Consider the following 27976-nt stretch of genomic DNA (forward strand, 5'->3'; position numbering starts at 1 on the left):
TGACAGCAAATGGAGAAATTGTGCATTGAAAGGCATTTAAACCACCAGTACAAATATCCATCACTACACTCATAGCTGGAATGCTCTTTATTTATTTGACCATTGTTCAGATAATCGTTGCCAATTATGTAATATAAACCTAAATGAACATTTATTATAACAGTGTCTCTCGTAGACGTATTGATCTATTTTCTTACGTAAACAATCTTTGATACACTGTAATACTTCTACAAGAATCTTGGGATGTGAAAGGAAAATTTAGAGCATAATATGCTAAGTGAAACATGTCAAATAAAAAACTTAATTCTATGCCTAATTCATCTTGGAGAACAGTGCAGACACTCAAATGCATCTGAAGCCTGCACAGGGTTATAAATATGGCATGAGGGGTTTTCTTGCAGGTTGATGCACAAAATTCACTTCATTGCTCTGTACGTGCAAGTGGGCTAACTCAAAAGGACAAAATGAACTCAAAGCAGAAAAAGAATAGACAGTCTACTGCCTATTCTTAACTTTTAGGCATGACAGACAGCTCACCCAGGTGTACAACTTAACACTGATGTGCATGTGGAGAACTACATTCAGTTACATAGGAAAAATTGAATCTCAAACAAACAAAATGCAAAAACTCTTTAACGTCTCCAAAGAGTATTTAAATTGTCTTCATGGCTTTATATTTATATGAAAATAACCATGCTAGACTAATTCAGTGTACAAAAGCATTAAAGTGTTTTGCCACTAGATTGCACTGTAGCGCAGACTAAAGATGTGAAATGTGCACAGAAAAATATGCTCACACCAACAAGTACTGACTTTGACGATATTAAATGTGATCAGTATGATAAAACTTGATGGAATTCTTGGTAATGGAGTTTAAATGTCCCAACATCAATGGGTTGTTATAAAACCACGTGATTGTCATATGCAGTTTTGGAGTCCATATCGGTTAATCAGTCTGGGTAATTTGGACAGAAAACATAAGCTGGAATGTCTTTGATTGTCGCAAGCAGTTTTTACCCATAAACAATTTTCGCTCTTTCCAAACTATGCAGTAAGAAAAACACAGAAATAACAGTCAGTGTCTGTAAGCAAAGAGGCAAGTGTGTAAATATTTAAGAGCTTCATAGTTCCTGTGGTATTCCTTCTCTATTTGTCCTCGCAACTCGCTCTTCTAAAATTCACTCCTGTTCCTCTTCATCACCTTCACCATCTCCCTCCCCCTCCTCCTCCTGCATAAACTCCACCATCAGTTCAGCGATGCAGGTCGCTTCTCCCAGGCTGTTGACGGCTTTGCAGGTGTACTTGGCATCATCTTCGGGGCAAACTTCTGAGATCACCAGGCTGCAGTGGCCATCCTCTTCATAGTCGATCTGGAAGTGACGTGTCTCTTTAATGGGTTGGTCATCCTTGTACCACACAATCTCGGGGTCTGGGTAGCCTTCATGGACAGAAAACACAATAAATGAGAAAATGGAAATGAAACTGTAATGCTAAACAACATTAGTTCACTTTTGGATTTGGATTAGATATCTTATTTATATATATTTGAAAGATCTTTATGACCAGAAAAAATGATATATAAAATAATATTAATAATATAATATATGATCTATAAAATGTATAAAAGCCTTTCAGAAGTCTTACCTTCAATCTTGCAGTCAAAGCGTGCAGCACTGCCTTCCACCACTTCCACGTCTTGTATGACAGAGGAAAAGGTGGGGGGTGCAGGTGTGTGGTTTTCATCTTCCACACATTCAAACAATGGTGCAGGAGCCTCTTCTAAAACGGCACACACACACTCATTTTTATAATCTTTTATTTGCATTAAATGAGGTTTAATGAATATTTAATGGGCCTTTTTCCCCACTACAAGTCATGTTCAATATGTGGTAATGGTATGAAAATTGGAATTACCTTCAGTCGAAGAACCTTTTTTTGGGCCAATCCCTCCTAACATTCCCATTGAGCTGAACCTGGAGATGGCGCGCACCGCATTCCCGGTTTTCTGCACAGATCAGGTTACAAACAATAAATTTAAACCATGCCAAAACCTTTATAAAAAATATTTTCCTTTGTCAATATAGGACCTATTTTGCCTATTTTTCAAAGTCTAAATAGATGTTCTTGTTTCAATTGTCAAAAAATACTTTAAAGTTACATTTCACCTGTTTTGCACTGTAATCTGCATTCTCAGAAAACAGACGTCCCTCCTTCCGAAACGCTCTGATTGGTTAAGCTAAGCAAGTCTTTTGTGATTGGTCTACCGCTTAGAGTGTGTGTGTTTGTGTTAAGATGTCTGGCCCATTACCCTATCCATGTTCCAGGGGGCAGGGTTTATGTAAAATTTGGCTGTCAACTACTGCAAGAAGTTACTCGTTGTAGACCCAACAAGCTATTCACTGTAGTCTTTAAAAAGTGATTTCTATTAAAGAAAATGTCTTCCTTTTCTATGAACTTTGAGCGTTACGACTTGGTAGATGTTGTTTATGCTCAAACAGCTATACTCACTAACTAAAAGTGAAATTCCATCATACCCCTTTAACAAAAAAATGAACCAAAATCTAAAGACAAAACATATAGGCCTATAACATCTGTGGACCATGTAGTCGTCTCTCACCTGCCAGCGGCGTCTTAGGATGTACTTCTTCATTCTCTCTTTAGACAGCTGTTTAGCCTCCATGTTTTTGGTGTCTTGTTTAAGCCAGGAGTGCTCTAAAGACTGCGCACAGGTCAGTCTGGCCCTACAGCGTGACATTTATAGGGTTACAGAATCCAGATGAAACACTTCAAAATCCTCTTCTCGCTTTTCAGGACCTACTTATATATTTGAGTTATAGCTTGCCCATTAACCTCCTCCACTTACTGTACAATAATTTAGTGTTACTGCAGGGTCAAAAAAGGATCAAATGCCCTGGATATTTAAAATGAGGGGAAAAATACTTCTGACATTAATTACTTTGTTGTATTTATCTGTTATTTAAGATTTTATACATTGCTGTTCAAAAGTATAGGGCCACTTGTCTGAATACCTCAAGAAGGTAGTTGATTTAATGCCAAGACACAATTTTTGCAAATTGTTTCTAAATGTAATTAAATGTTTATATTAATCATTCAACTCACCTCATGTCCTTTTTTAGGAGACTACTGATAAAGTCTTTGGCTTGATCGGAAATTTCATCAAACGCTTCATCCTCAAAATCCCAAGTGGCGGAGGTTACATTAGCAAGGGTTTCATTGTCATTGTCTCCCATGAATGGAGAAAGACCACTAACCCTGAGGATAAACAAGAGGAAAGGTATTAAGAAATAATCTGTGGTTCTGTTAAACGTATTCATCCAACATATGCAAATTTAAGAAACAGACACAAGTCAGTTTAAATATTTATATGCTAGTTCCAGAATGTGGACAAGAACAAATGGAAGAAGAACTCTTGCCAAGTGAGTTCAAAAACCAATGGCCTTAAAAGTCCTTTCCAGTTCTCATCATATTATGTTATCTGTATTTGGCATAGTTTGAAGTGTGAAGCAGTCTGATACCGATGTCGCCCGAGACTTGTTGCTATTGATTTATTACTCACAAAATGTAACAGATGACCCCAATGCTCCACATGTCTGTCGGATAGCTGATAGCCTCATAGTTGATCACCTCAGGAGCAACAAACTCAGGAGTTCCAAAAAGAACCTTCAGCGAACCAGAATCCACTGCAAACACAAACAAACCACACCAGTTGATGTTTACGAGAACCAGATCCTTTGGGAGTATTTGTTTTATCTAGGCTAGTTTACCAAGCCGTCGAGCGAGGCCAAAGTCAATGAGCTTGATCTTGCTTCCTGTCTTGTTTATGCACATGATGTTCTCGGGTTTGAGGTCCAGGTGGACAATGCCCTGCTTGTGGATGAACTGGACCCCATCAATGATCTGCAGCATGTACTTGATGACTTCTCTCTCGGTCAGCTCGAAATCCTCGTCGATGATTCGCTCAAACAGCTCGCCGCCCGAGATCCTGCAGCCGGCACAATGACATCATCAGCGATGCGACACAAGGCCGAAACGTCAATGTTTTTAATGTGTTGGAACAGCATGTGCACTTTCCATTGAACAATCAAACGGACTGTGTCTGTGAGTGCTAAACAATTTTCTTTCAGCTGGAGATTTAAATCTGGGCTATTTTCCATTATGGCTGCCAAACTGAGCCAGAGAACATCCCTGCTTTCTTCTCCAGCAACCCTCTCTCTCCCTCTCGCTATATAAGGACATGTGACACAGACTTGTACAATCGCAGGTTGCCGGATTTCGCATTCCACTCTTGCTATTAAAAGCAAAACTGGTGAAATGATTTAAAGCTGTTGAAGAAACATCTATCAATCATCTCACTCCGATCGAAGACACTGTGCTTAAGCCGCCTGGGAAATTACAGTGTTGTAAAGTAGTCACCAACGTTCCATAAATCTTAGCACTGGACTACATCATCTTTGCGCTTGAAATGTACGTGAGAGTTTTGACTCACAACTCCAGGACCATGACCATGTCAGACTTTCCCTCGAAGGCGTCCACACACTGCACCAGTTGGGGGTGATGGAGGCTGTTCATGATATCGATCTCCTGCCTCACGTTCTCCTTTTCCTTTTGAGAGAACGCCTTAAGGAACTTCCCGGCCCATATCTTTTTAGTGGACTTCTCCACTAGTTTGAAGACCTGACCAAATTTACCTCTTTGAAAGATAAGAGACAGAAAACGATGGTTAACCATAAATGGAGAATTGATGATGATCTTTTTTTTTATGTTTCTCTTACGTTCCCAGGCGGTCCTCAATGTCATAGAAGTCCTTGACACTACAGTCTTTCTTTATTGCTACATCTCTGTAGTCTGGTTCTTTCTCCTCATCTGCGAAATGAAAAAAATACGAAAATCATGTAAGTTCTCAAATCAGTACATCATTGGGAAAACAATGGCTGGGCAACAAAAGTTATTGAACAACAAACCATCATCAGAAACAGCGGCTCCAACTTCCTCTTCCTTTTTCTCTGGAGAAGAATATGACTTTTTTAAATACTTTGAACTTTAAAAACTCAATTTTAATATCACACTGTCTTATTATAAATCCTCACCTGTTACTTCCTCTACTCCTACTGTAATAGGCTCAGATTCTGCACTGGGTTCTCCAACTCCGTACATATTAACAGCCCGGATCCTGAACTTGTACTGTCTATCGGTGAGGAGATTCTGGACGTGGTAAGAGGTGCTGTTACAGGAGGTAAGATCATTCCACGTGTTTTCAATCGAGTTCCAGATCTCCAGGTTGTAGGACTGGACGATGCTGCCCCCATCGTAAGTGGGCCCGTACCAGGAGAGGGTCAGTGAAGACATGCGGATGTCGGATGCTGCGGGGATGCCGGCAGGGGGATCTGGTTTATCTAAAACATTTTTAAATTGGAGAGGATATGAGCATATTTTAATCACAAACATTGAAATGCAAGAGTCTTATTTTGAGGTAAAATTAAGTATAGGGGTAAAAAATTAGATTTTTCACACTTAATGAGGTGGTTCCTTTTTGCCCAGTTCCGTACCTACGATGGTGAGGTTGAGCGAGGCCTGCTTGGTGCCAAATTTATTCTGGAGCTCCAGTGTGTAGCAGCCGCAGTGATCTTGGTCACTCGCTGCGATTGTCAGCAGACTGCGGTTCTCTGTGGTCTCTATGGAAATGCCCCCACTTCCTGCCTGGATCTAAACAGGAGAAAAATAATCGAGAAAATAAATACATCATGAAAATATGGCAGTAGTATACATGTATCAGCTATAGTTATAGTCATAGTCAGTATAATATAGAATCTGACTTTCCAACCCATTCATACCTGCTCTGGAAAACCAATAACAAAATTATTAAATAAATTAAATAAATAAACTGGGAGTTCAAATCCAGAACAAATATATTATTTTTGTTTTCAATTACCCAAAAAAATCCAAAGCTCAAAATTGGCAGCTATACCTTTAGTGTTTTGGGAAGACTATAACAGAGTTTCAGTATACATTTCAGTTGAAAGCAAAAATCTGCAGAAGGTGTGACTAGATTGGACTGACCCTTTGCTTCTCTTTGCTCAAAAATCTTAAACAGGCTTGATGCACCCATATAAGACTTCAAGATTTTATTGTCATCTTCCACAAACGTCCCTATCCTACCGGCTTTTTAAACTTGAGCCAGGTGCAGGTTATTGGTGCCGTCCCTCCGAAGTTGCACAACAGCTCCACTTTCTCTCCTGCCCTGATCTTTTGATCTCCAGAAAACTGTAGGACCTGAGGTGGAGAACCTGCTAGTACGCATGGAAGAAAAGATTCAATGCTGTAAAAGAAATCGATTCTTATTGAATCAGAATCACTGGCATGACAAATATGTTACTAAACAAATACTGTATATCAACAAAGAAATGCAAAACAAACGATGCAGAACACCATGCCTAAAAAGGATTAGAGAAAAGTTGTTTTGCAAAAATGTTTACGTTTTTTAGTGTTATCATGTTTTATTGTGTTTAATTGTCCTGATTAAGTGTATTTTCAAGTTATTATTACTTAGTAAAAACAACCTAACTGCAGTTTGATTGATATTATTTGGAATGTACAATAAAAAAACATGCCTTTTGCCTCTCTTTTTGCATGTGAATCCTTCAAATATAACTGATGATCACAATATAAAAATAGAGCGTATTAAGGAATGAATAAAGGTTATCAGTGGCAGAAAAAATGTATAAACTAAATAACACTATGAGGAGGAGCATTTGGAGAATTGTGAAAGTGTCTGATCACTCAGTGCATTAAGTCTAATAAAAAAAATCATTTTCTTTTAGAAAGTGCAGTTCTGACTTTGTACCTTGTCAAAGTGTTTCTCTTTTTTTTCCCACAGTTAGTCCGTCAAATAGTTTTACATTTTATATTCAGCATATTATTGTCTCATTCTGCTGTGGGAATGATTACATAAGAAAGTGTTTCTGCACATTTTTTTTCAAGTATGATTATGTAAGGGACAGTGGAGACCAATTCTTACCCTGTTTAGGGGGAGCTGGTTTCTTCTTTATTCTGGCTTCATCTGCAGAACACATAGAGTGCATTGAAAAACATCAACATCATAAAGATATTCATCTAGATTTTGTTTAAAGAGAATAGAAGTATCTAAACTATTTTAAATTGACAGCTGTCACAAATTTAAGCTTTCTAAAGAGAGTTACCCCAAAATGTTTATACTTTCATCATTTACTCACCCAGATTGTTCCAAACCTGTATAAAGTTCTTTGTTCTGCAGAACACAAAGGAAGATCATTGTAAGAATGTCAGTAACCAAACAGATTTCATTCCCCATTAACTGCCATTGTAGGAAAAATAAATCCTATGGAAGTCAATGGGGATGAGATTCGTTTGGATAGTGACATTCTTCCAAATATCTTTCTTTGTGTGTGGCAGAACAAAGAAATGTTTACAGGTTTGGAACAACCTGAGGGTGAGTAAAAGATGACAGAATTGTCATTTCGGGATTACCTATCCCTTTGAATGCCAAATAATGCAGAATAGTAGTTTCACAAAAAAACGTTCCTGATTATCCTTTTTATTTTATGACATACTAAATGTATTATATTAATTATATTACATTATTTTGTTAAATAAAATGTTTCCCTCTTAGAGACTGACCAAAGGTCACAAAAATAAAGAATGTGAGATTTTCTGTTGAGTCAGATCACTTTTATATTACTATCCCAGTGTTATCAATCCTTTGTTGACTTCTGTAATACACAATTTAACATTGTTTAAATTAAACAAAACTTGTCAATATTTATACAATGACACATGAAACAAGAATTGACAGGATTGTAAAGGAGACTGCTGCTCCCCTTCAGCATCCGAGAAGAGGATTGCTGAGCGGACACCGCTTGTTGGAATTCCCCTTATACGGGCATGCTAAATATAGGGTCTCCAAGATCAAGGAAGCTGTGGCGCTCTGTCTCGCTCTCCACTATTTATTTAAGGTCTGATCGCCGTCAAGAAACAATGCAACATGTAAACCCCACTAATACTCCGGTGCAGTCCAAACAGAGAGCGGGAGAACAAGGGAAAGCAGAGAGGAGAGCCAGATCTGTTTTTCAGTGCACAGACATCTACCATTTTAGGCCTTGTCTCCTGCTCCTGTTTCATTTCCCCTCTTGGACACACCTGAGCATTTCCACGAGCACTGTGAGAATGTGATGTTCACTCAGCTGCCTGTCCTGGTATATGACAGTAATGTGCAGCAAATTGTAAATCACTTTGACATTGTTTGTTTCTTCATAGCGTCAGTGTAAAATGAGCAACTTTGCTGTCTCAGAGCCTGCTATGCTTTTGAAATCCTAAATGCACGAATGCAGCAATGCAACCGGTGGACTAATGTTCCAAAACACTGTTGGTTTATTTTTTACTATAGGATGATCACATGGATTAAAAGTCAGGATCTGGCGTGAGTCGTGTACAGTGTTAATAGCTGGAACAAAGACAAACACGCGGCATAGATACAGTACAATCTGCACGATGGAAATTCTTCTGGCAGAGTCCATTTGATGAACATTGTCCTACTGTAACTCTGGGGGTGATCTTCTCAAATAACAAATATTTTCAAAAGGAGATTATGAAATAAATGTCTTATTCACAAAAAATGTGCATAGAAAATTTGGATTTATTTCATTCCAGAAGTTTAGGTGCCTGTGGTTGCCTGGCTTAAAACAGTTTAAACCAGCATGAATTTTCATGATGGTGCAAAATGCTTATATCTCTTGCAAAGACATCCAAAATTAATTTAATTTATATAATCTTTTTGATCACATGATCTTCATCTGGAATTAAATTTTTAATATCTGAGAAAGGTCATGTAAGCAAAACATAAAGTGAAGAGAACGGGGTTGCATTAAGGTATTGTTTTTTTTTAAAGATTAAGAGCAATTAGACTTAGAAAAGCTTAATATTAAGTGTCTTAGGACGAGCTTAGAGCAATAACAGCTCAGGCTGTAAACATCCCACAACATTACTCACTTTCTGTAGTGGGAGTAGCAGAAGAGGTCTTCCTGTTCTTCTTATCTGCTGATGGGTCTGAAGGATCTAAAGTAATACAAGAATACAAATTAAAATAAAAATGGTCATTTTTATGTTTCTTGTATGTAAATCCAAATGATCCGATATCATATTTGAGAATAAAGGTTTATATGATGCTTACCATCTACAGTAACCATACAGGAACACTCAGCTTTACCATCTGCATTCTCAGCTCTACATGTGTAGCGCCCTTCATCCTCTGGTAGAGCTTTGTCGATCGTAAGTGAGCATTTTTCACCTGATGTCAAACACCAATTCATATTAATTCAGGATCAGGGTGCCAATTTTACTTCGTATGTTTTTACTTAAAGATATTTATGTTTAACCATAAGGCTATCTCAGGTTGTTCTTAACCTGTATTCTTTTTCTGTTCCATAAAACATCTTGTTACAGGCTGACATCCACAGTTATACCATTTACTTTTATCATAATAATTACAAAATCATTAAGGTATTTTCCATCGGACCAGACAAGCTTCTCAATGTTTTTCAAAATACGTAAATTATTATTGATATTCATTTTAAAGATTAGATTTCTATAAGTGTAAATTGCTCAAACTGTTTTCCAAACACATTAAGTTTAAAAGCAAAGAATTCTTCTACATGTTACTCATGTCATTCATATTAATATGTATAATTTATAAGAAAATGTTTCCATTATATGTTAAAACAGTCCACCAAAACACCAAAGTGCACAAAGCACAAGCACCGGATAAAGCTAATAGGAAACACCCAGCATTCCTGTGATTTACCCTGGAGGGAATCCTCGATTGCTATTTCTGAACTTCTGAAACTGTGGCCAAGCTCATCTCAATGGAAGAGATTAGTGAGATTTTAATAGTCAGATCAAATAACCTCATGTGAAATAGTAGTGATAACATTCGTAGGGCGCTCTAGTTGGCCATGAAACTTCATCTTAATGAACTTAACTCTTGATCTCAGAATATTAAAGGAGGGAGTTTAGGAAATCAGTATACATTTCAATATAGATCCCAATATATTGACATCACAGATGCTGAGAAGTAAAACACATTTAGCTATAACATGCATCAAACGTTATGTATCTCTTCTCATACCTTCCTGCGATAAAATAATGAACTTGGATGGCTTCACCACTTTTCCATCAAGCATCCAGGTAATGAGTGCTGGGGGTGTAGAGGTCACCTGACACTCCAACCTCAGCCTCTCTCCATCCACCACAGTGACATCACTGAGAGACTGTGTAAACACCGGTGACCTTCCCGCATCCTTCTTTTCTCCATTCTCTCTTCTCTTTTTCTTATTATTCTCTGCTATCTCTCCATCATTTTTCTTCTTCTCTGGACTAGCTTTCTCAGGAGCGATCACCTTTTTGTCAACAGGCCCGGCATTACTGCTGGTGGTTTTGTTCTCCGTCACACTGCTTGTTTTTTTCTCCGTTGTTGATTTTTCTGTTACGGTTACTTTTTTATCAATCGCACCTCCGTTCATACCATTGATTCCGCTTTGAATGTCCTTCTGAGGTATCTTGGGTCCTGGTTTCGACAAGTTTTGCTCATTCGCCTCATTCTTCTCTGGTTGTGGAGCTTGCTTCTTGTTCAAGACGGACCTCAAATCTGAAGGTGTGCTGCTGGGAGGTGGCGTGGCAGCAGGCCCTTTGGGGGAACCGTCTTTCTTGTTAAGCAGTGATCTGAAATCAACCTTTGCTGGGGTGCTTGTCTTGATCTCAGACCCGGGTTTAGGCCCCGATCGGGGCTTTAGAGCAGACCTAAAATCCGTCATCTGTCTTTCTTTACTTATCTTTTGGAAAATAGAAAAAAATATGCGAAGGATAGCTTTCTCCGTTCCTTTCTGATTTTTTAAGCAAGCCTTTAGATGATATGGATGTTGATGTTCCTTCTGATTCCCACAGATCCAGTCACTCTGTGGAGGTCCTGCTCTCCTTTTGGCTTCCAGTCACAGTGAAACTCTCTGTTCTCCACACTCAAACCACTCCTGGCACAACCCCTTTGGACCAGAATGACAGAGGGAGGGGAGATAGTGGCTGAATGCAGAATAAGGGGGACACACAGAGAGAACGGGAGAGATATGTGAGGGTGGGGAGAGAAAAGGGATTGTTTAAAAGCTTAATTCTATAATAGGTTAATTGGAGACAGGAACACGTTTCATATCTGTGTGGCATCAGAGGGTGGACCGCCATTGCCATATTAGGGAAACAGTTCCAGTGTATGTTCATCAAACTAGCAGAACAAAGCTAGGAGGTAAACCGATGACAAGATAACGCCAGAATTCATTATCAGCACTCTCACATGATTTGCAATCAGATTTATTTAAAGACAATAACTTTGTTGTGGAGTTTGATTCAATTTCATTAATCGTGAGCATAGGAAGACATGGAAAATGGGATGCTTTCACATTTTAGGCACTGTTCATTTGTTACTTGGATAAAAACCAGACGAGAATTGTTCATTTTTGGTTGTTTGTTTGGATGTGCCTAACCTTTTCACCTCTGTATAAACCGAGGCCACTCATTGGGCCTGTCTGAAGATGTATTACACCAATCAGAGACGCACTTATCCCACAGTTTATATTGAAACGTTAGATAGGCAGCCTTATATGGTTATGAACGTCTGTGTTACTCTTTTTCTTTTTGTGTGTCTCTGAGAGTGTGTGAATGATGGACGCAACATAAGAACATCTAGTAAATTACTTCATCCAATGTTGTTTTTGCGTAAATAACTTTCAAATGCTGTTGGCCCTAATACTGCAATTGTAAGGTCGGTTGAATTTATTGATCACCAATACATGACATTCTAAAGGGGTCATTAATAATCCTACACATAATAATGATATTTTTATGTAAGATCAATTATAGCGTGTTATAAGTGGTTATGGACAGGCCTGTACCTGTGCATCCTGTCAATATGGAGAAACATCTCTCTCAAACTTTAAAAACAATTTTGAAGGTGTCCACATTAATAAAATCTCATTGTGTTGAGGGACAAAGCTGAACAATACAATGCTATTGTGTGCTTATGAAACTCAGTTTCTGTTCAAAAACAGCAAACACAAGGGTTAAAATATATGATGTGAAAAAAATCTAAAATCCTCAGTTTTGCTCCTTTTTATGAGAAAATTTTTGAGCCAGTCTGTAAAATCCAGTGTCATAAATCCAGGTTTATAGTCTCATAATCTAAATATAAAATAACAAGCATTAAAGTTTGATTTCAACCATTAATTTCAATATGATTTTAATCTTGACAAATACAGTATGGATTTTGTTTGCATATTGTTTAGACAAATTCAACTATTAAATACAAAAAATAAAATACCTCAATAAATAATAAAATATAATAATGTAAGGAGGGGTGTTAAAATTCGTTCAAGAAACACACATTCAATAATTTGCCTGTATTTCTTTGCAAAGTACTTCTATTCACATTTATGCATTTAGCAGATGCTTTTATCCAAAGTGACTTACATTGCATTATCCTATATATATATATATATATATATATATATATATATATATATATATATATACTTAGGTAGGTATAACCTATGTTCATTCTAACAGTTTAGATAAGTATGCAAAATAGAACAATTCCATCATGAAACAGTTATCAGCTATACATTTGATCAAAGCAAGCAAGATGTCGTCATTCAAATTGTTTATCAGGCTAATGAAGCTCACAGGACAAAGGTTGGTGCCTAAAGGGGTTTCTTTTAGTTGGCACAAAATTAACTGACTTTGGAGAACACTGCAGGAATGATCTAGAATAGGATATGTTTGGATCTGATAACAGCAGTTCACACAGTTTTTTAGAGATTTTTATTTCAAGATCTGTTCTGCAGCAAACCCCAATGATGTCCCTTGTTTATAGAAGCTAACCTGATTTTGCTCATGTATCTGTGTCAACATCCTTGCTGATCTTTGAACAACATTCCTAAGCAAGTTAAATTTACTTGTATGCATTTGGCAGATGCTTTTATCCAAAGCGACTTACATTGCATTGTATTATATTATACATTTTTAGTTTCTGACTATGTGCAGTCCCATGGTATTGAACCCATGACGTTGGCATTGCTAGAACCATGCTCTATTGAGCCAGGTTTAGATTTCACTTCTGATTTTAGATTTGGTTAGGGCTAGTACAGTATTATATAAATTGTGTTAGTTTAGGGCTAGTGTTATATGCTGGGGTAGGAATTGAGTTCCAAACTAATGTATGTTCATTTATATGATTTTATTATTTGGATTGCTGTTCCAGGATCACGAACATGGAGAATGCATTAATCACCAAAACCAGAATGTTTTCTTGCCTGCAGAGCTTTTAACTGTAATTTAAACCAAATGTTTATTATACTTCTTACCAGAAATAATCTTACTAAAGGCTTTAGTCCCTCCAATAACACCTATTTATTTATTTATTTAAATTATCAGAATTTCACTGGCAAACAAATGCCTTTTCTCATTAGGGGTAACATTGGGAAGTATAGTTTAAGTGAGACAAACGCTCATTTTCTTTCCTCTTTCTTTTCGAATATTTAATTGACGTCTGCCCTGTGAAGCAGCAAAGAAACATTAGGTGAGGCAAGCGAGTGGGAACCATGAGTGCTCATGTCCACAGAGCAGTGTGAAAGGAATGCAACTATATGCTTTGTGTCTCTGAAGGGAAACACTCTCCTTTAAAAAAGAGCAAGGGATACTGTTTACATGCAGGACGGCCTGTGTGGTCTTTCTTCTTTTGACGCCAGAACCTTATATGTCCATGGAGACGTGGACCTCCAGATCAATCAGCGTCCTTCACACCAGTAGTAAATCACGGTTTCTGTGTACTGTAACCTGGGTTCTTATCATAAATAGTTGTATGAAGTTTTAAGATTCCTATAGCAACTTATATAATTTAGTTTGACAGAAGCAGTAGTTGGCAGCTCTCTTTTGTAATATTAGTTGACTAGCTGTTACAATTAAATTGCTAAAAATTGTTGCTTGAAGTAAGGTGTTGTTAAAAGGCCTTCTTGATTGCTAAGTATTAAGTATAAATATATGAAACATGAAAAAAGTATAAAATGCTGGTTGTAAATGTAGATGGCACAACCAAATCAAAAAGATTAGGTCTGCCATCTTGTGGTAGCCTAGCGTATCACGGAACCGTTCTCTTGATTCTCTTGTGAGGCAAAACAAACATACGAATGTTTTGGTTATCTTCTTTGTCTTAAAAAATACGCATTTAGTTGAAGTCGCCGTATGACGTTAATGTAAAGCAAATGAACCGTAATTTTGTAGCACTTAATGTACACAAATCGAACCATATCCCCACATGATTTGAGCAGCATTGCGTCACGGTGGGCGTCACGGTGGGCGGGGAAAACAATGCACTCACTTCCGTATGTACAAGTCAATGGATTTGGTCAGTTATATTGAACAAGTGTATGACTTCGTTTTGTTTTCTCATAAAATCTTTGTAGTACTCATTTAGCTAACACAATTCTTAAACATTAATTTTAACGAGTTGGCTACGGTAGTTAGTTAAAAATTTAACGTAATAAAATAAGCTGTATTATATTGTTTTTTATTCGGCTCGAAGAGCGAATTGTCTCGTAAGTCAACGATGTTAAAAGCGATTATTCTTATTGGGGGCCCGCAGAAAGGTAAGAGACCTGTTTTTATGAATGTTATGTATGTTATGAATGAAAGATGAATGAAACATGATGACGTGGCGCAAATGACATAGCATCCAACATTGTATACATTACGATCAACTGCTGAAATAACACTTTGAACACAATATACACAAGTATTACACTTTAAGTATACATATAGGAGATGAAAATACAATCAGAAAAAACTGTCACTACAGAAAACACAGTTATTGTAAGACTATTGTCAATTTTGTATCTTTCTGGCAATCAGGTACCAGATTCCGCCCCCTGTCATTCGAGGTGCCCAAACCACTGTTCCCAGTGGCAGGAGTCCCCATGGTACAGCATCACATAGAAGCCTGTGCCCAAGTAAGCCACATAATCTACACACAGCAATGAGACCAAATATTATCTGTGCTGTTGTGAAAACTACATTTTCTCTTTTACAGGTTCCAGACGTCAAAGAGATAATACTAATAGGTTTTTATCAGCCCAATGAGGAGCTAAACCGTTTTATTTCTTCAGCTCAGCAAGAGTTTAAAATCACTATCAGGTAAATGCATGATTTCAGCACAGTAGAGTGAATAGATTGTTGTATAGACCTCTTCTGATGACGTAAACATATACAATGTTTGTTAAGTGCTGGTCAAGAAGAATTCTCTGTTTCAGTTACACATAGTTTACACAAAATACAAACAGCACAATATTCATAACCTATTTAAAATGTTAAACAAATATCTTTAAGGTTTAATTATATATGTAAGACACTAATACTAAATAAGTTATAACTGAAACTGGATCTGCTTCTTGACCAGTCTTTACATCTTGCAAAGTGATCTTTAGTAGCCTACTTTTTACCATATTTTATGTCTTTATTAACATAAAAAAATTATTTGAACTACAAAGGTACCTGCAAGAGTTTTCTGCTCTGGGAACAGGTGGTGGGATATATCACTTTCGCGATCAGATCCTGTCTGGAGGGCCGGATGCATTCTTCCTCATGAACGCTGATGTGTGCTCAGAGTTCCCCTTGCAGGAAATGCTCCGGTTTCACCGCCAACATGGGGAAAGTCATTGTGGAGTCATGCTTGGAACCACAGTAGGTTAAGTTTAGTGAATGGATGAGTAGAGAATATGATCTTGGGAATTTTGTCCAAACATGTCACCTTACTCTTTGCAGGCTAACAGAACACAAGCTCTGAACTATGGCTGCATTGTGGAAAACCAGAAAACAAATGAGGTACTACCAATATAGACTTACTTCAATGTAGAGTAGTGCATATGGATATTAATTTCAGTAATACGGTATTAAAAACATTGAGGCTTAATTTGTTTATTTTCATTATATTTATTTGTTGTTCTTGTAACTTTGTTTTCTTCCAGGTGCTCCATTTTGTGGAGAAACCCAGTACGTTTGTAAGTGATATTATCAACTGTGGTATCTATTTGTTCACACCAGATATTTTCAGTCATATTGGGAAGGTTTTCCAGAAGAACCAACAAGAAAGAATCCAGTGAGTGTCATTGATATTATCAGCCTATAAACCAAAATTTCAAGCACAGATCATAACTCATCCAATTGTCAGTTGGACCTCTTTGTGTTGAATTGAGTATTTCTTTCTATAGAGAAGAGCTCACGTATGGCAGACAGATGCCGGAGGTGATTCATCTGGAACAGGACATCTTTACATCCTTAGCAGGACTGAAAAAACTCTATGTCTACAAAACACAACATTTCTGGAGTCAAATTAAGTCTGCAGGGTGAATACGAACTACATTATGCTTTTTCTACCAGTCATTAATTTTCCCTACTCTCTTTTCTTTGTCTATTTTGACATTTTAAAACGTGATTGACAGGTCAGCAATATATGCTAGTCGTTTATATCTCAACCGGTATCATCAGACACATCCTGAAAGACTGACAACAAACCAAGAGGGAAAACCAAAAATAATAGGTATGTTGAAGAAAATATTCTTTCTGTAAAGAAGTACACCTTCATAAATGAATTAGAATTGCACTCAATATTTGTATTATTTAATCATACTTTAGTAAAGCGGGGGTCTTTAAAAGGTGGTCCACTGGTACTGTGGTAAATTACAGTATTTAAATAACAATTGGCTCACAAAAAGAAATGTATTGTAATTGTAAAACAAACTGCAATATATAGTTGAACTTCAAGGCAAAAGCTAAAAAGATTAAATTTACAATTATATTATCATATAACACAGTATACAGTGATGTGAAAAGTATAAGCCCACTCTTCTTTGGAGAATTGTTTTAATTCAACCACATTGGAGGGTCTTCGAGCAAAAACAGCCTTTTTATTAGCCATTGAGAGGTGGAATTGCTGGTGTGTTTTGGATTATTGTCCTGCTGCATAACCCAAGTGCGTTTAAGATTGATGTCACAAACAGATGGCCGGACATTCTCTTTCAGGATTTTCTGGTAGAGCGCAGAATTCATGGTTCCATCAATCATAGCCTGTTGTCCAGGTCCTGAAGCTGCAAAGCAGCCCCAGACCATCACAATACCTCAACCATGTTTGACTGTTGGTATGATGTTCTTTTTATGAATACTGTGTTAGTTTTATGCCAGATGTAACGGGACGCACACCTTCCAAAAAGTTCAACCTTTATCTCATCAGGCCACAGAATATTTGCCCTAAAGTTTTAGGGATCATCAAGAAGTTTTTTAGCAAATGTGAGACAAGCCTTTGTGTTCTTTTTGGTCAGCAGTGGTTTTCGCCTTGGAACTCACCCATGGATGCCATCTTTTGCACAGTCTCTTTCTTATTGTAGAACCATGAACACTGAGCTTAACTGAAGCAAGAGAGCTCTGCAGTTCTTTAGATGTTGTTCTGGGATCTTTTATGTCCTCCTGGATAAGTCGTCGTTGTGCTCTTGGAGTCATTTTGGTAGGCCGGCCACTCCTGGGATGGTTTACCGCTGCTCCATGCTTTCTCCATTTGTGAATAATGCCTCTCACTGTGGTTCGCTAGAGTCCCAAAGTCTTAGAAATGGCTTTGTAACCCTTTCTAGACTGATACATTTCAATTACTTTGTTTCTCATCTTTTCTTGAATTTCTATGGATCGCAGCATGATGCTTTGCTATTTGAGATACTTCAGTTTGTAAGACAGGTTCTACTAAAGTGATTTCTTGATTCAACAGGTCTGGCAGGAATTAGGCTTGAGTGTGGCTAGTCAAATTTAACTCAGTTATTCAATTCATCCCAGTTAATACATGATTTACCAAGGGGGCAATTACTTTTTCTCATAGGGTCAGTAATGCTTGGATTGTTTTTTACCTTTATAAATAAAACCATTATTTAAAAACTGCATTTTGTATTTACTCCGGTTTTCTTTGAGTAATATAAAAATGAGTTTGATGGTCTGAATCATTTAAGCATGACAAATATGCAAAAAAAAGAAAATCGGGAAGGGGGCCAATTCATTTTTCACATCACGGTATATACTGTATGTCATGTAACATGTTCCTAATCACCAAGCTTGTTAAAGGTTGAAAACTGCAGAAGTAAATCATATAAGGTCACTGAACTTTATTTATTTTCCACCTTTAGGAGATGTTTATATCCACCCTACAGCTAACATTGAGCCTACAGCTGTGGTATGTAAATATGTAACTGCAAATTCAAGGATTTGTAGGATCAACTATATACTGTATATGTATTTATTTTCTCTCTGTCTTCAGCTGGGTCCTAATGTTTCCGTTGGGAAAGGGGTGACGATTGGAGGCGGTGTAAGAGTGAGGGAGTCCATCATTTTACATGGAGCTGTATTACAGGCGAGTCGATGTAGTGACCGTGTATAATTCTTTCAAACAATGTAACAAATACAGTAGAAGTTACATTTTAATCTGGATCTTTATTTTAGGACCACTGCTGTGTTTTGAACAGTATAGTTGGGTGGGACAGTACAGTGGGGAAGTGGGCAAGAGTGGAGGGAACGCCAAGTGACCCAAACCCCAACGACCCTTATGCCAAGATTGACAGCGAGACACTGTTCAGGGATGGAGGTCTAACTCCATCCATCACAATTCTTGGTATGAAGCCCTTGCCTGTTACAACAAGTCAAATTACTTCAATTTAAATTGCTGAGGTTGTATTTGTTATATAGAATTTTTTTAAGATAACATGCCTGCATTAGGATCTTTTTATAACATGTTTAGAAATTGTAATTGGCAGGATGTTAGTTGCATTGCAAGAACAAATTCCAAACAAAAACATTATTAGTTTACTAATTTACTTTATCATGATTATCATTTTTACAAACACAAACCTGCTTCCAATATGGTTTATTATAATTTAGTGTCTTCACAAATAAAAAAGGCGCATAGGAGATGCACTCCAGTAGGTGGAGCTATTGCTTTAGGATATAATAACTAAGCATCTTGCTACTGTATTTATGCTGCAACATTTTTCTTCACATAAGGAGGTTCATCCAACCGTCTGTTTTCTGTCTCTTCCTTCTAGGCTGCAATGTGAATATTCCGTCAGAGGTCATTATTAGAAACTCAATCGTCTTGCCTCATAAAGATCTCAACAGGAGCTTCAAGAACCAGATTATTCTATAGAACAAAGTCTTCAATTGTCTTCTTCCGTCTATTATAGGCAAAATAAAAATCATATACACAAGATCTTAGCAATAAAGACAATAATCGTATGCCCGGTTTCACAGAAAGAGCTTAGTTTAAGCCAAGACTAACCCTTAGTTAAATTTAGTAGCCTTTATAAAAATGCCTTAAAAGGAAACATTACTGGTGTGCATCTTAAGACAAAACTATTTCACTGACATATTTTAAGATATTTTAGGGCAAGTTGTTTTCAGTTATGACAGCTAAAACATTAATTTTATTCTGGGACTAGCCTTAAGCCTTGCATGTGAAACCGGGCATTTGTCTAGTAGTCCATATGATCTTCCTCAATAAATTCTGTACATTATGTGACATAGTATTTAGTCTACAGACACTAAATGTTGTTTAATGTGTATCATTATTTAGCATTTATCAGTTTTGTATTTGTTATGCACAATTCACAGAAAAGGAGACTTATGTGAATATTATTGCAATAATTCATGGTGCAGAACATTCAGAAATTCATATTTTATTCTATGCTTAGGGGCTGGCCTTATTTACTTACACTAACACAACACTATATTTGTGGATCTTATTTGTATATTACTTGTTTGTACATTTAGTTTTATAAGGAAACCTGTCTGCAATTGTATGACATTTATTTTGTAATAACATGTATTCTTCATTAACCTGAAATCATTACACTGTACTTTAAAGTGATTTTGCACTCGACCTAACTAATAAAAGTTTAATTATTAACACATTAATAAATGTGTGTGTGTGTTTGATCATAGGTGAAAGATCTAGGTGAAGAAAAACAGAAAGAGTTTGACAGCTGCCATTAAAAGTTTTCCTGGCCAAACATTTTTATGTTTCAAAAGTTTTTTGGTGGTTCTCTGTTGGCAAGAGCAAACTGCAGAATAATTTATGGTTTTTTAAAATACATGTTTGCCATTTGACACAACCAATTTATAACTACTGCAAGTTTAGACTGTCAGCACTGACATTTAAAAAAAAGTTTAAAAATGAAAAATGCCAAGCAAAAAGCATTGTAAAAGGTCTTCTTATCGCATATTAACCTTCCTGGATTGTGTGAGGCAGTTCTTGAAGAAACTTAAAGGAAAACCAAAAGATAACGGACAGGACAAAAAATTACAGCAATAATATACCGTGACATACAACATAATAACTGTCCAAATCTACCGTGTTAATACATCATTACACATTACACATCTTTGCTGCTTATACACATTAACGCATTATCACATTATTGCAAAAATACTGATACTAATATACTTTTTAGTTTATTGCTTTAATGGTATTGGATTATATTTTGGGTTTGGTTGCTATTAATTCTAGATTGTTTACATTGCTTCTGATACCTGTTTCCATTTCCGATTACTGGAATGCTTAATCAAAGCTTTACACATAGAGAATGAAACTCATACCTACTGACTTTGACCCCTGGATCAACCTGGTGGTGAATCAACAGCTCTTACGATTTACTCAACGATCTGCGGCAGCCATCTTTCGATGTCAACGCTCAGAATCTTTTACAGTTCCTTATACTTTAACACTCAGACAAGTATTAAATCTGCCAGACGACTGGAATCTGCCATATTTCCGTCTTTGAATAAAATACAGACCCTCTAAATTAGAAATAATGAATCTTTGGTATACAGAAAATATGTAATTCAAATAGGTGACAACCTCCTACTTCCTCTGTAAACATGTTGATTATTCAGAATGGATCAGGTCAGAGGAGGTTTAATGGCTCCTTTGTGTGAGGATTCTTGCCGCTTTATCTGCAACTCGCTCACTCTTGTCAGACAATACACATAATTCCAGTTTGGAAATATAGTTCTGTGTTCTTCTTCAAAGGCTTTTCATGTCAGATTTAACTACAACAACAAAAAGTAATAGCTCAGGTTGCAATTGTGTTCATATGTTTGCCTAAGAAAAAAACTGGGAGTTTCTCTCTGTGGGAGACTGAATAACAGATCAAACCACAGCCATATATATGTATTGCACTGCCAATGCGGGCAGCCAGAAAAAATACGGACAATAAACTAATAATATAAACCAATCAATAACAAACAAATGTATAACATTACTTTATAATAATCTACAATAATATTTTTTCAAAGTATTTATGTTCTTTTAGGTATCATACAAACAAGAGAGAAATGATACGATGGAGGTCATACCAAGCCTCAAAAACACATTCAAGCATTTTGTAGAGCGTTTATTTAAAGTCAATGGGAATTCAATGTATACATTTTATCTGTTTGTTTCCTGGTAACTGAACCTATTACTAAGCACAATGCCTGCTAGTTAAGATATTAGTGTTAGGCCAACCAATAAAAAGAAAAATGAAACAAGAATATTATTAAATAATTCCTTAAGCTTTATTCAAGTGTTATTTTAATAAAACAGCTCATCTGATTTATCAACCGTGGAACAAAATGGAAAATAAAAATTGTCAGTGACAGATAAAATACTCTCTTACATTATGATGTGTTGTGCGAAGAAATCAATCAGGTTCTTCCAGCTTGTCAGATTAAGAGAGGCTAGGGAAGAGAAACAGAAGAAGAAAAACATTGGCTTGACAGGCAAATACATTGCAGGCTGTACTGTGGGCAAATTAAAAGTGCATCAAGTGACTTTTCTAATTAAAAACCACAAAGGAAGATATTTGGAAGAATTTCAGAAACCAAACAGACCTCATATCCTATTAACTGCCATGATAAATACTATGGAAGTCAATGGGGAATGAGATCTTTTTGGTCACTGACATTCTTTCAAATATCTTCCTTCGTGTTCAGCAGAACAAAAAAATACAGATTTGGAATGATGGCAGAATTTTCATTTTAAGGTGAGCTGTCCCTTTGTGCTCATTTAGGTGAGGAATAGGACTTTTATTTTGGTGTTAATTATCGTCGACCTGTGTCTGCCGATTACAAGTTTTAATCCATGCAAAACCCTGTCACGGTGGCAGGTGATAAGAAGTCTTATTGAACTTACAAACAGACAAAACAGATGTCGTAAAGGATTTTGTACAGAGACAAATAAGATGTTTTATTGCAGTCCTTCGATAAGCGTAATGAATCAAGAAACTTTTCTGGAACAGTTAACATGTCACGAACCCGTTATGATTGTTATCCGCCTAAATCTAAATTGGGCTAGACTTCAGACATGCAGCCCTACGCAGACCGCCATGTGACATCAAAATGCAACGAGAGCAAAGTGCTCCGTATGCTTCGAGAAATTCTCGCGGTAATACTATGACAGTCGTCGCAGCACCTATATTTGATTATAATATATTATATTATTATAAAACATTAAAAAGTTATACACTATTATAAAGCCTGACAAATTCAAAAAGTTAAAAAAATCAAAAGTTCCTTTATAGGGCAACAAGAACACAGCCTTTTCGACATAGCCGAGAGAAGCCAGGGTGCTGCGCCCTGACGTCGAGCGAAAGAAAAACGGAAACACTGTCAAATATAAATAAATAAAGGCAGATACTATTTGCACTAGGTCCGTCCACCGATGTGTGATTGGAATAGAGAAAGTGTAAAAACAAAGCCATTTCTACCAACTATTCCAGTGGTGTCAGGCGAATGATTTAAGACTTTTTTAAACTTTTTTTTATTCTTAAAGTTTAGGTTTAGGGTAAGGTTAGGGCTTTAATATCTCAACAAGTTGTCATCATTTTAATAATTATTATAAATACAATGATTTGCACTGTTATTATGGCATAATGTTTAATGCACAACAATTGTACGTGGCAAAATAGTAACAGTATCTGCCACTATTGAGAACTATCAATAGCATCCATCTACCATTTCTAGTTAATCCAAAGAAAATACAGCTATTTTCAGTTAGTGTAATAAGCATTGCTGCCTTGAGCAGGCTATTTGTACTCAATGTAAATAGACACTCTGTAAATGAAAATTTTTGATCAAAAATGAATATAATACATTTTCTTAATGTGTCTATTCACTAATATCCATTAAAAACATAAATAACTGTTAGGCTTACCACCTGAACAAATTAATTTTATGTATATGAAACGTTCACAATAAAACTTTAAGTTGAATGATATATGCTTTATCCTTTTCTATCCCGCAATCATTAACATATAACATTATATCTGACCCACTGAGTTTAACAGCTACATCAAGTTAATGTTAATCTCAACAACCCAACATATTTTAGTAAAAATACAATGAAAAAATAAATGAAATATTGTTTCCTGTTCCTAATTACAGAATTTATATGAATAGTCAATATTTATTTTAAAACGTTTCAATAATTTTTTTTACTGTGTAGATTCTGTGCAATATTTTATAAGAAACTTCCTTTACTTTGTTATTAACGGTCATGAAACTCAAGGCGAGACATGGACAGAGGAACCAGATGCAGACAGCGGGTAAGTTTTGTTGTGATAATACAAAACAGGAAACCTAAACCCACAAGGGGGAAAACAACATAACATAAAGGGTACCAAAAGGAACAACGACTCACTACACAAAACTAGACTAGACTAGACTAGACTGGACTGGACTGGACTGGACTGGACAAAATACAACATTAACATAAACATAAACCATGACTAACTAGACTTACACTACAAAACCAGGGACCAAGAACTCACCCACATGACACAAACAATTTACCAGCACAGGACAGAAAACACAAAAGGGCATTAAAAAGGTAACTAAATCAGGAGGGGACAGGTGTGGGACATGAAATCATAACGAGATCACTAACAAGAAAACAAGAGGGCAGGAACAATGACAAGACCGGAGAGAGAGTATGGCAACCCATAAGTGCCAAAATTGTCTCTCTTCAACATTAAACAAGGGATCCTGCTCTGGTTCTGGAATCATGACATTAACAAAGAATTTATTAACTATTCTCCAAGCTTTACGGCAATTTAAATCTCCAAATATCGATGACCAAACAAATCTTGGTGAGGGATATGTAAACGTTATTTATTACATTTCTAATACAATTATGTTTTATTGTCTTTGAAGATATAAGTATAATACTGTTACAATGACAACACAAGTGTCTTATGATGTCACGGCGTTAGTGAAGGTCAAGTGTCATGGGCGGTCTTGTCCAAATGGCGCAAAACGAATTTCAAACATTTTTTTAACTGAACATTAATGTCCTCATGTAGGACTACTTCAGCGTCAACCCAGAAAGAAAGGACACTTTCGGAGTTTTGCATGCAGACCAGCAGTAATACAGTTATTTCTTGATTTGAAATTGTGGCTAATAGGTCTACAGCCAAAATGTGTAAGCTTACGGGTCGATTTCTATGTGCTGTTGCCATGCAGCATGCAGTTGTGTTTAATCCCGTCACTGGTTTCCCACATGGTTTATTATGTTATTAATATTATGTTGATGTTTGGATGGTTAAAATGCCACCACACAGCTAAGTTAGTTTTGTACAACAAATTGTGCTTTGGCTATAGGCATACATATATCATGCAATTATTTTTATGCTGTATCCTATAAGCACACTGGCATCCTTCTTTATTCTCGGCAGCAAGTATTTTTTGCTCCCGTTATATATTAACATTAAACTAAGCGGCTCGCCCATGGCACAGTCATAACTTCTGCCCTGGGAAAAAAAATCATAGCACCCCCTGCTAAAAAGCCCACGGCTATGCCTATGTGATCCATCAGTCCAAACAGAATGAAAAGCAAAAGCTTCTGAATTTAGTTAAAAAACGTAATGCACACAGGGGGCATAGGTGCGGTATAGAGTACAGTTTAATGTTCGGTAAAGTAAGAGCCAGATCTAAATATTGTGCCTTTTACATACAAAAGCAGAGAATTTTCCATTTGGATTCCAGGCAACTGCTAAGAAGGATATTGCAAATAAGTAGCTTCAAAGATAAAACTTAGTAAGACTAGCAGGTGCAACCAATTTCGTTGTCAAACAGGGATGTCTGGTCACTCTTTTAAATGCATCATGGGCTTTCAAGCATTGGAAGTGCAAATATGAAATTCAACAACAAAAAAGTTGAATCGGTTATTTCAGCTAAGAATCTAAAAAGAACTGGGTTAGCTGCTGTTATTTCATTTTTTAATGTTTGTTATTTAAGAATTATTATTTGTGTTCGCACACATCCACCTCACCACATCACATGAGAAATATACAAATACAAAATAAACGTTAAACAGACTAAAGGAACATCTATGAAGATATATATATTGATACATATTTGAGGTTAATAATACTTATGTGGTGAGGAAGACGGGCCGAGAGCCGTGAGGCGGGGCCACATCTCACAGAGGAAATCGGGAGCATAAGAGGACGAGCGACGGGTATGCTGACGAGAGAGGATCAGCCCAGACATATGTTTACGTTTGCATTTATCTTTTGTGGCCGGCATTTGACCGTGAGGTGGCTGCAGGTCTTTTACTTCCGTGTTATTGTTTGTTTATTTTTGATTAAAGTTTGTTTGAATGTTCGCCGGTTCCCGCCTCCTTCCCGCCTCCTTCCTTCCTTTTATTAAACCGTATTACAACTTACATGGGTGTTCTTTTTAACTTTACACTTACCATCTTTGAAACTTATGCATAAGACAACTAAATCTTCAAAAAGAATTATAAAACAAACAATAAAAACTGTCCTAAATTTACACTATGCAGGACAGATGTAAATAATTTAATAATTTATATTCATGTGAGAAATGAAAGTAACTAATAATCATGATCATAATGATGTTAAACAAATTTTCTTAATAACATAAACCCGAAGGTATACAGAACACCTCCAAAAGTTAACTTACTGCATAAACTTTGGGTGCTTGCTACTGGATGCGTTTGCATATGCACGCTTAGATGTACAGTTTGGTGATTATTAGAATTCTTTCCTTTAGTTTCATTCTGGCTGCAAGCCAGATACATCATGATCCAACCCACTTCAGTTTTAAGGTATCAGCACTATTCATCATGTTTTATTCTTGGTATGAATTAAATTCACAAGCTAAGCTCCCTAAGTCAGTGAATTTATTAGCATTTATCTTATCTAGTGCATCGCTCCTCATTTAGGCTCTGTATCCATGTGTTTAGATGAGATAGCTTTTGCTGACCATCTTGTAAGCCTACTTCTACACAGACACTTGATCTGACAGCTTTGGGGTGTGTTAAATTCAGAGGGGAATCTTCCTTTATAAGGATTTTTACAATCTCCATTTCTTTGATAAGAGATCAGAGGGTGTCAAGCATGATTTTCTTCTTTATGGTGTAAAAAAGTTGAGCTCTTAGCTAAACTTAGTCCTGTACCTATTACAATTCTGAGTTGTAAGTGTTTTGATCAATGTTTTTCCTGTTAATATATTATGTGGTTTTGGTCATTCATTGCATTGCTAAATCATAACATATGATTTTGCCCTGCCCCATGAAATAAGAATACGTTAGTAAGCGGTGATTCAAAAATTATACAAAATGAATCAAAATAAATTTCAGATCAATATGGCGGTAATAACCTTTTAACTACTGTTATTTAGTGTAAGCAATGCATGCCTTCAAAATACGAATATCATGTCAAATGAGCCATACATCTGTGATACCATTTGGGCAATTCTAGCAAGTATCAAAGTTTGCACCAAAGGTCAGATGGGAATATTTGGGGGTTGAAATACCCACGTGTAATCACAAAAGTTTTTTTGTTTGTTTTTAAAGTATAGTTTTTAAGAAAAAGTGACCTATTTGTCAGGTATGGTGACCCATACCTGAAATGTGACGTCTGCTTTAAACTCATCCAGAGAGTAGTGAACACACGCACAGCAAGTGGTGAACACACATACACCAGCTATCAGCTATCACTGCAGCGCCCGGGGAGCAAGTAGGGGTAAGGTGCCTTTCTCAACGGCACCTCGGTGGTTACCCGCTGGTCCTGAGAATCCAACCGGCAACCTTCTGGTCACAAGTCCGACTCTCTTACCACTAGATTTTAATGTTACCTGGACTCTATCATTAGGGGTTTATTAAAATATAAACAGATGGTTCAACATATTGGTAATGAATACATTATTACGGAATTTTTGTATTCAGTCTTGACTGAAAATGTAAATAATCAATAATCAATAATGCTGGAATTAGGTTTAGAGATTTTTCTTGTGAGGTAAACTGGTTTGATGATGTCCTGTTTCATCAATATTTTCCCCATCATTAATTGAAGCTTTGTTGATTACATATTGTGTGGAATATTTATCTGAGGATACTTTGCAACAGTGAACAGATTGAAAAATACCCGCTGACAGTTTGTTTATCCATCAATTCATTGTTGCTCCTGTCTGGGCTTCCATTTGGATTATGGTCATGAGCATCACTTACTTTAAAAGTTCCTTTTTATTAGATTGTTAACTAGCAACCTTTTTCATGTAATTGTGATGAGTCAGTGAATTTCAATTAGCTAAAATGAAGCTGTAATTGAATCTAATGAGCCATGCAATGGTACTTTTGGCACCACTTTGCATGATTTCACTGAGAATGGAAATTATATTTCCTCTCCCTCCGTTTTAAACACACTTAAATGTGCATGCATGCAGACACGCATGCATGTGTAATAACCGTTTTGGTTCAATGAAAATGACAGTCTAATTGAACATCACAAGCTCACTCCCTTGA

General features: G+C 36.6%; 2 protein-coding genes across 2 annotated transcripts; one reads left to right on the forward strand and one right to left on the reverse strand.

Annotated features, from left to right (window-relative positions):
- Positions 1-72: 72 nt before the first annotated feature.
- Positions 73-11042, reverse strand: mylkb (myosin light chain kinase b). Its single transcript, XM_056751425.1, has 17 exons — positions 10178-11042; positions 9224-9340; positions 9043-9108; positions 7037-7078; positions 6178-6305; positions 5568-5724; positions 5109-5414; positions 4983-5024; positions 4794-4884; positions 4508-4711; positions 3786-4003; positions 3578-3701; positions 3121-3273; positions 2618-2741; positions 1915-2005; positions 1645-1779; positions 73-1438 (listed from the first exon to the last, which is right to left on the reverse strand). Exons 1-17 carry the CDS (start codon positions 10860-10862, stop codon positions 1179-1181), a joined length of 2943 nt encoding a protein of 980 aa, XP_056607403.1. The 5' UTR covers positions 10863-11042; the 3' UTR covers positions 73-1178.
- A 3426-nt stretch (positions 11043-14468) lies between these two features.
- gmppab (GDP-mannose pyrophosphorylase Ab) lies at positions 14469-20083 on the forward strand. The gene is made up of 12 exons (XM_056750515.1): positions 14469-14735; positions 14998-15095; positions 15176-15279; positions 15633-15825; positions 15907-15966; positions 16110-16240; positions 16353-16487; positions 16584-16681; positions 18306-18352; positions 18437-18529; positions 18619-18787; positions 19218-20083. Exons 1-12 carry the CDS (start codon positions 14696-14698, stop codon positions 19316-19318), a joined length of 1269 nt encoding a protein of 422 aa, XP_056606493.1. The 5' UTR covers positions 14469-14695; the 3' UTR covers positions 19319-20083.
- The last annotated feature ends 7893 nt before the right edge of the window (positions 20084-27976 follow it).

The sequence above is a fragment of the Triplophysa dalaica genome, chromosome 6 (assembly GCF_015846415.1).
Source record: "Triplophysa dalaica isolate WHDGS20190420 chromosome 6, ASM1584641v1, whole genome shotgun sequence".
In the NCBI taxonomy this organism is placed as follows: domain Eukaryota; kingdom Metazoa; phylum Chordata; class Actinopteri; order Cypriniformes; family Nemacheilidae; genus Triplophysa; species Triplophysa dalaica.

What these genes read in the sequence shown, in the direction of transcription:
- mylkb (XM_056751425.1), bottom strand. Translation starts at nt 10,862, where the DNA reads ATGACGGATTTTAGGTCTGCTCTAAAGCCCCGATCGGGGCCTAAACCC. An exon ending in GGCTCAAGTTTAAAAAGCCG is followed by an intron (nt 5,725 to 6,177) that starts GTAGGATAGGGA and finishes TCTCCTGTTTAG; the next exon opens with ATCCAGGCAGGAAGTGGGGG. An exon ending in CTCCTAAAAAAGGACATGAG is followed by an intron (nt 2,742 to 3,120) that starts GTGAGTTGAATG and finishes GTCACGCTGTAG; the next exon opens with GGCCAGACTGACCTGTGCGC.
- gmppab (XM_056750515.1), top strand. Translation starts at nt 14,696, where the DNA reads ATGTTAAAAGCGATTATTCTTATTGGGGGCCCGCAGAAAG. An exon ending in GAGTTTAAAATCACTATCAG is followed by an intron (nt 15,280 to 15,632) that starts GTAAATGCATGA and finishes TGAACTACAAAG; the next exon opens with GTACCTGCAAGAGTTTTCTG. An exon ending in AGTCAAATTAAGTCTGCAGG is followed by an intron (nt 16,488 to 16,583) that starts GTGAATACGAAC and finishes CGTGATTGACAG; the next exon opens with GTCAGCAATATATGCTAGTC.